The 12,049-nt window shown below is 37.1% G+C and overlaps 1 protein-coding gene across 3 annotated transcripts in view; it reads left to right on the forward strand.

The window, feature by feature from the left end:
* LOC114047174 (rab GTPase-activating protein 1) overlaps positions 1 to 12,049 on the forward strand; it is a 218,109-nt gene that overhangs the window by 48,305 nt on the left and 157,755 nt on the right. For all 3 annotated transcript variants that reach the window (XM_027867964.1, XM_027867966.1, XM_027867965.1), the window contains exons 3-4: positions 6,832 to 7,060; positions 11,181 to 11,385. In XM_027867964.1, coding sequence (XP_027723765.1) covers positions 6,832 to 7,060; positions 11,181 to 11,385 — 434 coding nt within the window. The remainder of the gene's footprint in view (positions 1 to 6,831; positions 7,061 to 11,180; positions 11,386 to 12,049) is intronic.

Below are 12,049 nucleotides of genomic sequence, written 5' to 3' on the forward strand. Positions count from 1 at the left end.
CAAAGTAGAAAGTTTTTGTTTGATAACTTGTGGCTAATTGGTTATGACCAGCTTTTTTGTTAATGTGATTCTGAGCAAGTGGCATGGCATAGTGAAAAGACAACTTAATTTTGAGCTAGAAAAGCGCAATTTGAATCTTGCTACTATGTTGAATACTGGCTTTTCTTTTACTAGCCTGAGGGCTCAGATGAGTAACTTAATTTTGGGCTTCAGTTTCTTCATCTATAAAATGAAGTATGTTGGACTAGGTGATCTATGAGGTGCCTCCTGGTTTTAAAATCTTAAGAGGATATAATAATTTTTTAAAATTTCTTTCCATAAAAAACAAATCTTGGCAATTAATTACTCTTTCCAGAAATGAATCGACAAGGTTTCTGTAGAGTTTTATAGTTACAGAACACTTTTCTCTTAGCAGCCCTGTGAAATAGATTAACACAAAAAAAGGGAAGTGACTTCGGAATAATAGAGCTAGAGCAGAGACTCCAATGTAGATCTCTTTACCCTTAGGTCAGCATTTATGTAACAAAACCTCACTACCAAATTTCTGGTGACAGTGGATTTAAGTTGCTTTGATTCTCATTCTTTATTGCCTGTAGCTATTGTTGTTTTTAATAATTAAAAAAAAAAAACCTGTTTTCTCCAAGTTTGCACTTTTATTGGAATGTAAATTCACTTCAGAAAGAGATTTCAAATGCAAAAATCAAATGTCTTTGCTTCCTATGGTGATGAGTTCTTTACTTCAGACAAATCAGTAAATTGACTGTGGAATTTCTAGGCCTTTCATAATCAAATATTTTAATCCAAAACGCTGCTGAATATTTTCCCCTTGTGGTGAGTGGATAAGGAAGATTAACTGTTTTATTTAAAAGAAACTTATAATCGTCTTGCCTGTATTCTCTCCTACCTCCATTCCATCCTTCATACTGTTCCTGATAGAATATAAGCTCTTTGAGGACAGGCACTTATTTTGTGTTTTATTTTGTATCTCTAGTGTGTATCATAATGCTTTTACAAGTAGGAGGTGCTTAATAAAAGTTTATTGAATTGAATAATATTTCTTATGCAGAAGAATAAATACTGTGGTCTGTTGGAAAGAACACTGGATTGGTTGTCAGCAACCTGACTTTCAGTCTACCTCTATCACTAATTGTGTAAATTTGGGAAAGTCATTGCCTCTCTCTGGACCTCAGGGAGGCCCTCCTATAAAATGAGATTGAGTCAGATGTTATTAAGAGTACTTCCAGGGACAACTCGGGGGCGCAGTGGATAGAGCACCGGCCCTGGAGTCAGGAGGACTTGAGTTCAAATGTGGCCTCAGACATACAACACTTACTAGCTGTGTGAATGTGGCCTCAGACATACAACACTTACTAGCTGTGTGACCCTGGGCAAGTTACTTAACCCCATTGCCTAGCCAAAACAAAACAAAACAAAAAAAACCACTTCCCACTTTGACCTTGGGTCTCTTCAGGCTCATATTCTCTGATAATTCAAAAGATCATCCCCAAAAATTATTATATAATTGCTCTGAATTTTAATGTAGTATTAATAATGTAGTTAAGTTGGTCTCTTTAAAAAGTCTGTAGTTATCCTCATTCATTTTTGTGTACACAGTACTGGTAGCAGGTCCTGCAAAGAATTAATGAATATAGAAAATTTAATCCTTGTTCTCAGGAAATTTACAGAACAACAAAAAATTCAAGCTAAAAAATCATCCTTTGCTTGAGTAAACAAACGTCACCATACGCTTATAAACACAAAGAGCAGAAACCTATAAACGTATGTCAGGATCCAGGTGTGTTCTGGGTTTGGCAAATTGTTACTGCTTAAACAATCTAGCTATTCAGTAGCATTTGCTATTGTCTATTTTTGCTACTTTACTATTTCTATGTTTAGAAAGGGAAGCTTTGCAACTTGTGAAACGCTTTTTTCAATTAGGCTCTCTCCTTTAATGGCAGTCCCTAGGTTCATTACTAATTACTTAAATATGGATTAATTACTGAAAGTATCTGAAAAATTTTCCCTTCTTGGCTTACTGAATTCTTATTCATCTTTTAAAAATCTAACAAAGTGACAGCACCTAATGTCCTTAGTTGGTAGCACTTTCCTTGCCTAGACCTCACATAGCGCATCTTCAGATTTTTTTTTACAATGAATATCATTGAAAATGTTATCTATAACACGCTTCCCTCTCCCCTTTCCCCTGCCAGAAACAACACAGTTTTAAATATTTATACATTTCTCTTTGTGGTGGCAAAAAACTGGAAATTGTGGGGATACCCGTCAGTTGGGGAATAGCTAAACAAGTTGTGGTATATGAATGTAATGGAATACTATTGTGCTATAAGAAATGATGAGTTCAATGATTTTAGAAAAACATGGAAAGACTTGTACAAAACAATAAAGAATGACATGAGAAGAACCAAGAGAACATTGTATATAGCAACAGCAATGTTGTTTGAAGAACAACTTTGAGCAATCACGTCATCTTGACTATTATAAATACTCAAATTAACTACAAGGGACCTATGAAGGAAGATGCTGTCAGCATCCAGAGAACTGATAAATAGAAATATGTAGAGTATGATTTCACATACATACACGCACACTCGCACATGTTTGTATCTAATGGTAGCCATCTCTAGGTCAGGGAAGGGAAGGGGGAAAAAAAGAAAGTTACTTGTTATTTTTATCATATATTTAAATTTATTTTTTTCCTATTTTGCATTGTTATAAAAATGCTTGTTTTATTAAGTTCAGAATAAATAAAAATAAATATTTTTTTAAAAAATAGGGAAGTTAAAATGATACCATTTCATAGAAGTGATTTGGAAGTATATGTATCATGACAGTTAACATTTTAGTAGTTGGTAAAACAATATAGGCTCCTTCAGTAATGGTATTACTAAGCCAAACAATAAAATTGAGATAAAAGTGAACAGGAATAGACAATGATTGTATGATTCAAATAAAAAGATAAGACACCTCCCTGGCATGTATTTCAAGGGAAACAGTAATCAAGATGTTTTATTGGTATTCCTTGATGGAAATTCAGAGTCTTAGTCCTCCAACCACAATTTACAGAGACCCGTGAATATTCTGTCATGTTTTACATTTAAAATAATAAAACATGTTGATACTAGATTTCCTAGTAAGCCACCATTACCTGTAGGTTGTTGTTGTTTGTTTTTAGCTCTGAACTTCCCAACATCCATATTTTCTTCCACCTTGGGTGGTCTTCATTCCTTTTGGTCTAACTTTATATTCTTTCTCTCTCCCAAATATCAGCACTACCCATTGTAACCCCATGTTAAGCTTGTGTCCTCCTACCTCTTCTAGGGCCTTGTTCCATCAATTATCCCTTTTCTTGCATCTTCCACCCTTTTCCACCTTCAAATATTTTCAGACCTCCCCTGTCCTTTAAAGAGACAAACACGGGATGGCTAGGTGGCGCAGTGAGTAGAGTACCAACCCTGGAATCAGGAGGACCTCAGTTCAAGTCTCACCTCATACACATAACACTTACTAGCTGTGTGACCCTGGGCAAGTCACTTAACCCCATTGCCTAGCAAAAAAACAAAAACCAAAGAGACAAACAAACAAAACTTACCCATCACCTGCTGTCCCGTCACGTACTGTTGTTTCCTTCCTCTTTTCTACCAAAAAAGAATATTTTACATTCTCTTCTTCCATTTCCTTACTGCTGTATCACTCTTTAAGCCCTTACAACATTCTTTCTTCCTCCCAACTCTACTGAAAGTACTCTGCCATTAATCACCCATATTCTCTTATAAAAAAAAACAATTTCCTTAATTCTTACCCACCATTTCCAACTGAATCCTAACTCTGATTTGCTGTGCAACCAAAAGCAAATCCCTGTATCTACCTAAATATCCTCTTGACACCTGCACCTCAACATATATAAAACTTTGTCATCCAAAAAATGTAAGGGCAGGAACTGTTTTATTTTTGCATTTAGATTTCTAGTGCTGAGCATAGAACCTTGAGCATAGTAGTCACCTAATGAGTTGTCGAGCCTTCGCCTTGCTTCTCACCTCCCTCCTAACTTTAGTAAAATGGAGGTAACCTCAGAGGAAGACATTAGCATTAAGAGCAATCAGGAAAAGCTTCTTGTGAAAGATGGGGTTTTAGTAGAGACTTGAAGGAAGTCAGGAAAGCAAAGAGCTGCAGTTGAAGGTAGATAGCACTCCAAGCATAGGGAACAGTCAGTAAAAATGCACCTTCAGGAGATGAAATGTCTCATCAAGGAATTGTCACTGGATCAAAGAGTTTGTGGAAAGGACTAAGGTTTAAGAAGAGTGGAAAGGTAGGAAAGGGCTAGAGCAGGGGTGGGGAACCTATGGTCTCGAGGCCGCATGTGGCTCTCTAGGTCCTCAAGTGCAGCCCTTTGACCGAATCCAAACTTCACACAACAAATCCCCTTAATAAAAGAATTTGTTCTGTAAAACTTGGATTCAGTCAAAAGGTCACACCCAAGGACCTAGAAGGACACATGGTCTGGAGGCCACAGGTTCCCCACCCCTGGCCTAGGTTATAAAGGACTTTAAGAAGCAGACAGAGGATTTTGTTTTTTATCCCAGAGTTAATAAGGAGTCACTGGATTTTATTAAATAGAGGGTTGACATGATGAGAGCTATACTTTAGGAAGATTACTTTCCTAGTTAAGTGGATGATGGACTGGACTGTGGAGGCAGACCTGAATTAGGGCAACCAACCAGCAGCTATTGCAGTAGTCCAACTGCAAGGTGAAAAGTGCCTGTACCAGGATAATAGTGGTATCAGAGAAGAAAGGAGGCATATATACATAAAAGAGATGTTCAGAGTCAGTCATCTTTGTTTCTTCCCTTACTTCATAAGTCTAAGCTTGCTCCCTCTCATCCATATCCTTTTCTCTAGTCCCTATTTCCACTATTCTGCTTCAGGATATAGTTGGGTCTCAACTAGACTGTTGAGTAGCTTCCAAGATGGTACTTACTCCAGTATCTCTGAACTCCAGTCTGACCTGCAAATTCCTGATAGATTAGTTCTTCTCAAGTATAATTTTGATCCTGCCACACCTCTGTTCTGAATTTTTGTGTAATTGCAGTGTGTTATAATAGCAAGATCACTGGGTTCAAATATAGGAACTATTCTTTTATTAGTTATGTTGCATTGGGCATGTCATTTTCCCACTCCTAGACTTAGGCTTGTTTATGTGTGAAGTAAAAAGGGTTAGACTGATTGATGTCTTAAGATGTTTTCCAGTTCTCAGTCCTCTTGTCCTGTTATTTTACTGTCCTCACAGCAGCCATAAGACTTTGTACTTGGCTTATTGCATTTTTACATTCCTCCTAGTATAGTACTTTTTTGCATAATTATCTTTCCTACTATGCTATAAGTTGCGTAAGGTTTGAGGCTATGATTTTTTACCCTTCTCCCCCACTGCACCTAGCACAGTGCTTTGCTCATAGTAGTTGCTCCATCAATACTTGTTTAATTTAATTCATTATTTGGGATGCCTCCCAAATCAGTCTCTGGGTTTGTTTTTTTTTCTTTAACATTGCCTTTCCCTAAGTTGCAAAAACATGAGGTCAAGCTTATTTGTCATTATTACAAGCCAGGCACCACTTGCTCGTGTACTTTTTTGCTTTGCTCATGATCATCTAGTGCTTGGAAATAAGCTGTTTTGAAGACAAGAAAAGAAATACTATTCCTGAAATGGGACTTCAATTCATTCTGTATTGCATTAGTCTTTTTACCACTCATAGTCTGAATGTGTCAAAGTTATAGGCACCTGCTCATATAGCAGTAGGTTTCCTCAAAAATACCTAATGACCTTTACTTGAGATAGATGTGATAAAATATACAGTGATCTAATGGAATGCTTTTATAAGTGATCATAAACGTTTGATAGTTACTTATTTTTCAGAGTATAAGAGGGCACTAATTAATGTTCCATTATAAGCCCTGTCCTGCTGGGCATATAAAAATACAAAAATGCCAGTAGGCACTAGTTGAGTAAACCGAAGGATTCAAAAAGACAACTTTGGTAGGATGTCACATATTCATTCATATACTTCAAAACCTCAAGGATACATGATTTAATTGGTGTAGTTACCTTTTTCACAGCCCCTTTCTGCCTCATTAGACCATGTGAATTAGTTGCTATGGCTAGAAATATTCTATACTTAGTTGTCATACTGATGGTTATAGAGATCTTTAGGCTTAGCTAGATGGGTCCTCAAATGACATTTTACTGGATTTGTTTTCAGAGCCTTTCCAGATTGGCATAGAATCTACCAGAGCTTATGCTCCCCTGGTTAAGGCTGGAGATTCCAGGGTTACACCTTCATGCTCTGATCCCACTAAACTAAAAAGGCTTTGTGTATGAGTATTGCCATAGACTCTCTGTAATTAATTCCAGAACCGGCATAGTTAAGTAAGAAGTGATTCAGCATCAGAAAAATTGCCCAACAGGTCATCACTTTCCTCCTCTCATATGTTGGGGGAACAGAGGGAAGCAATAACAACAGATGAAACACACATGAGAAGTTAGTTTGTTTCCTTAAAAGGAGTTCCCATAAGTGAAATCACAAATTTTCAAGTATTGAAGGGGAATTGTATGAATTAAGAAGGCAGCTGCAGCTCCACTTACTACCAGTCTTGATTTGTTCTGTTGTTGTTGTTGTTGTTGTTGTTGTTTTAACAAGCAATGGAAGATATCTTTGTATTAAAAGAAAGACTGATGATTTATTTGAAGCATAGACCCCATTTTAATCATTGCTGGTCTTTCTTTTGTCCTTGCTGATTGCGTGTGTTTATGACCCTTAGATTGTAGGGAATGGAAGTGAACAGCAGCTGCAGAAAGAGCTAGAGGATGTACTGATGGACCCACCGATGGAAGATGGTGACAAAGAACATATGGAAAGAACGCAGATTGACGGAGAAGGAGATGGGCCCCTTGCCAATGAACTCTCCACTTCATCTACTATTAACCCAGTGTCATTAGCAGGACTCCAGAAACCAGAGATGAGCCTGCCAGTGAAACCTGGACAAGGAGGTTAGGAATGTTCTGTTGCCTGAGATTCTGTTCTCTGAAGGAAGTGAGTTATCTAGTCTAATCCATAGAAACTGAGGCCCAAAGAATTGGCGTTATTTGCTCAAGATCATGTAGAGAGTTAGCAGCAGAACCAGAACCAGGTCACCCAGGCTATGGTTAATGCTGTTTTCATATTTATATACATTCTGTACTCTGCTCTTTTCAGAATGGATATAAATACAGTTCCTTCTTTGTAGGAACTTTTATTCTCAGGTCTTGATGGATATAAATGTGCCATCTAAATTTCCTTTTGAATTTATTTCTTACTGAGTCATTTCAGCAAACTTTTAATAAATGCCTCCTCTGTACGAAGCACAGTGCTAGGTACTGAGATCAATAACAAAAACAAAAAAAAATTTCTGCCCCTAAGGAATTTAAATTCCTCACTGATACAAAATGAAAAGTAATAAAAAATAATACAATATAATTTGTTTGGGGAGAGGGGGGAAGCACTAATAACCAGGTAGATCAGGAAAGACTTCCATTAAGAGGTAACACCTGAGCCTTGAAGGAAGCTAAAAATTCTAAGTAGAGGTGAGAAGAGAATACATTTCAGATGTGGAGGACAGCCCATACAAAGGCATAGAAGGGGGAATAGCAAGTAGGCTGGTTTGGCAGGAGCATAGAGTATGTAAAGAAGAGTAATACAAAATAAATCTGAGCAGTTAAACTAAAGTCAGATTGTGAAGGCCTAATAAATTTGTATTGTATCCTAAGAGAAAGAGGGAATCACTGAAAGAGGATTTCTAAGCAGGAGAATGACATCGTCTGACTTGCGGTTTAGATGATTATTTTGACAGCTATTATCTGATCACTTCTAGAATCCCTATCTTTTCCTTTATCTAGTATCACATCTACTCCATGAGCACTATTTTTTGTTTTGTCTTCTTATGCTCATGGCTAAGCACAGTGCCTTGCATATTGTAGGTATTTAATGAATGCGTGTTGAATTGAGTTGAGTTCTTGAAGGCTTATTCAAATTAAATCTCCACAGATCTCAGTCAGTAGTTTTTTTTTGTTTTTTTCCCCATTAGTCCTAAAATAACTTAATTTTATAACTATCTGTATTAATGTCTTATCTAAACTCCATGGCCTCCCTAGCTATCAACCACCAATGTGCTTTTTACAAAGGCACTTAAAAACTATCATTTTTCTTTGGAAAGGGCTATGGAAGATATGAAGATGATTAAAACACAGTTGTTGTCCTGACTAATAGGGAAATCAAAGAGGAACCATCTGTGGGTGAGGAAAGGTAGTTAATGGCAGAGGTGAGGGGTAAGAAAAGTGACATTTTTGTGACATAATTGAAGGAAGATAGAATAGTGATTAAAAAAAGATTCGATGATAGTCCAGATTTAAAGTGACCAGGACCTAGACAAAGAATTTAACTATGGAAATCTATTAGGTAGGAAAGGAATGTGAAAAGCTTCCCTCAAGAAGTAAAGCACGTATATAATTCAGAGGAGACAGAAGTTTCATGGATTCATATCTACTGTAGTAGTTTGCAGTTTTTGATGATGAAAAGTTATACATTCAACAGAAATCTGGTTTGTACTATAGCCAGTCCACAAGCATTTTATAATATCTACTATATACCAGACACTGGGGATACAGAGAAAAAAATAAAATTTGTGCCCTCAAACAGCTTACATTTTATCAGGAAAAATGTGTGTATATGCAAAATAAATAAATAAATAATTTGATAGAGGAAGGGGAGCAGTTGTACCTTGAGAAATAAGGAAAGATTTCATGTAGAAGATAGTACTTGAAGGAAAGTAGGAATTTTGAGATGTGAATGAGGTGGGAATATATTCCATAAATGGATGACAGCCTGTGCAAAGACACAGAAATTTTTTGTGAGTAATAAAAGATAGGTCAATTTGAATTGACTGTAGATTACATGAAGGAAAATAATATACAGGGTATCTCAAAAGTCTTAATGCAGTTTTAGGCTTTAAGGTATAATAAGGCCGGAAAGGGAGGTAAGATCAAGTTTGTAAAGGGCTTTGAAAACCAAAAAGAGGAATCTATATTTGACTCCAAGGGTAGTAAGGAACCATTAGAGTTTATTAAGTTGAGCAGAGATTTTCTAGGCTTCTGCTTTAGCAAAGTCACATTGGCAAATGTGTGGAAGGATAGATTTGAGAGAGGGCAGCTATGAAATAGGGAAATAATTTGAAGTGCTGCAGTAATCTCAGTGAGAGGTGATTAAGGCCTGAAAAGGAGTGTTACCTCTGTGAGTAGAGAAAAAGTGACAAATACAAGAGAGACTGAGACTAGAGGAAGAATCATCAAGATTTGGCAACTATTTGGACATATGGAATAAGGGAGAAGGAACTGAAAAGATGGTCAAAATGAAAAAGCTTGGAAGAATAGGTTTGATGGAAAAGATGATTAGTTCTGTTTAAGACATGTTAGTGTTTGAGATGCCTGTGGGACATCCAGTTCAAAATTTCTTGTAGGCAGTTAGTAATATGGGACTGGAGTTCAAGGACATTAGCACCCAACATATAGATCTGTCAACCATCAATCAGTTAATCAGTAAGCATTTAGTAAGCACCTGCTGTATGCTAGGCACTATACTATGCCTGGGGGTACAAAGACAACACTGAAACAGTCCCTGCTTATAAACATATTCTATTGAGGGAGACAGCGTTTGTGCGCGCGTGTGTATACATGTGTGTACATGTGCATCCATACATATAGTATATATTCTATATTGGATAGATACAAAAATAAAGACAAAGTAATTTCAGGAAGAGAGCACTGGCCAACGGGGAGGCTCAGAAAAATCATCATGTAGAAAATGACGTTTAACCCAAGTTTTGAAGGAAGTGAGGGTTTCTGTGAAGTAGAAACCAGGAGAAAGAGGAGGTCTTTCTAAGTATGAGGGAGAGGCAGTGCCAAGGCGCAGAGACCAGGGATGGAGTGCCATGTTGAGAAACAGAAAGAAGGCCAGCTTGACTTGATCATAGAGGATGGGAAAAGGATTCATGAACATTGTGACTGGTAAAGTAGATTAGGCCCAAATTGTAAAAGCTTTAAAAGCTAAGGGTCATTTGAACAGAGATAGTAATTAATCCCATAGTAGCTAATGTGGTCACCAAAAGAAAGTATGGAGGCAGCTAGGTGGCACAGTGGATAGAGCACCGGCCCTGGAGTCAGGAGGACCTGAGTTCAAATCCAGGCTTCAGACACATAACACTCACTAGCTGTGTGACCCTGGGCAAGTCACTTAACCCCATTGCCTAGCAAAAGAAAGAAAGAAAGAAAGAATGTAGAAAGAAAAGAAAATAGGCCCCAAGAGAGATCCTCAGCAGTGAGTAGACATGACATGGTTGATGAGTCAGCAAATGACACTGAGATGGGATGGTCAGACATATAAGAGGAAATCTAAGAGAGCACTGTCATAAAAATCCAGAATAGGGAAAGAATCTATGAAGAGAAGAAGGTAAACATGGAAAGGTCCAAAAAGATGAGGACTGATAAAAGAGCGTGAGATTTGTCATACTATGAAGTACTGGTAACTGGAAAGAGATCCGTTTTATTTAAGTGAGATCTCAAGCCTTATTGGAAAGGTATGAGAAGTGAGTGAAAAGAGAGGAAAATGGAAGGCAAGAAGAGGAGGCAGTGTTTTCTGAGAAATTAGTAGTAAAAGGGAGGAAAGATACAGGTCTCTGTGCAAGATGCTGGGGGAGATATATTATTTGGATAAGATGAGATCTTGACCTCATGAAGCTTACCACATAATATTGAATTAATCTGAATAAAAACTGTGAAATAAAAACAAGAAGACAGTTTTATGAATTTTAACTGCACCTCAGGCCTTGCTTCACATTTTAGAATCAGAGTGCAAGTGATAAGCAATTCCTAAAATAAGTCTATGTTAAAAATTAGTAACTCATGCCAAGTGGTTTGTTGGCTTCCATTGGTCTTACTTTCTAAGATTGCATCACATGTTCTCCTTAACACTTAACAGTTTCAGAACCTAAACTTTGCTTATAGATTTTTTTGCACAGAATATATTCTGACCAACAAAATGTGAAAACTGACCAGAGACTTATTTCCTTCTTTTGTTCAGATTCTGAAGAGTCCAGTCCCTTTACACCAGTGGCAGATGAGGACAGTGTGGTCTTCAGCAAACTTACGTACTTGGGCTGTGCCTCAGTGAATGCTCCCAGAAGTGAAGTGGAAGCCCTAAGGATGATGTCTATTTTACGAGGCCAGTGCCAGATCTCTCTCAATGTGACACTTTCTGTGCCAAATGTGTCTGAAGGAACTGTAAGGTATAATATTCTTCCTAATCTTATTTTACCCTAACTCTGTAACATAAATCCTCTTTCATGTTATACTAGTATTTCATGCCTTTGCTCAAGTTCAAATTAAAATGCCATAGTACTCCTTCTTTTCTACTTAAGGAATAAGAGCAAGAGGTCTGTACTTAAAGTCAGGAGACCTGGTTTTGAATTTTGATTCTGACATTAACTGTGTAGCCCTGTCATGGAACCTCTTAAAAACTTTATTTCCTGACTACAAAATGGGGAGAACAAAATATATACATCATTCTTCACATGACCATGCTAAAGAAAGATGTCATGTAAACTTCAAAGTGCTATATAAATGTGAGTCATTGTTATAATACTGTATCTTTATTTTACACTAGGATGCCCCAGGGCACAGCTCAAGTCTCACATTGAAGGCTTCCCTTACGATCCACATTGGCGTTTCCCTTTTCTCCTTTTGCAGTTTATTAAACATCCTATATAATTAGTTTCTTTTATCTCCCTCTTCAAATTTTTCTTAACTCTTTGACTAAATATCTCTTTTATACTCATCTTACTCTCTCTTGTATCATATTTTTTATGTTTTAGTCTTCTCCCCATTAAATTTAAACCAACTTAAGAGCAAGACTTATGTTTTCTCTTTGTACTCCTGACTATTAGTACAGTG

This window comes from Vombatus ursinus, unplaced genomic scaffold, assembly GCF_900497805.2.
Source record: "Vombatus ursinus unplaced genomic scaffold, bare-nosed wombat genome assembly UNPS02014786.1, whole genome shotgun sequence".
In the NCBI taxonomy this organism is placed as follows: domain Eukaryota; kingdom Metazoa; phylum Chordata; class Mammalia; order Diprotodontia; family Vombatidae; genus Vombatus; species Vombatus ursinus.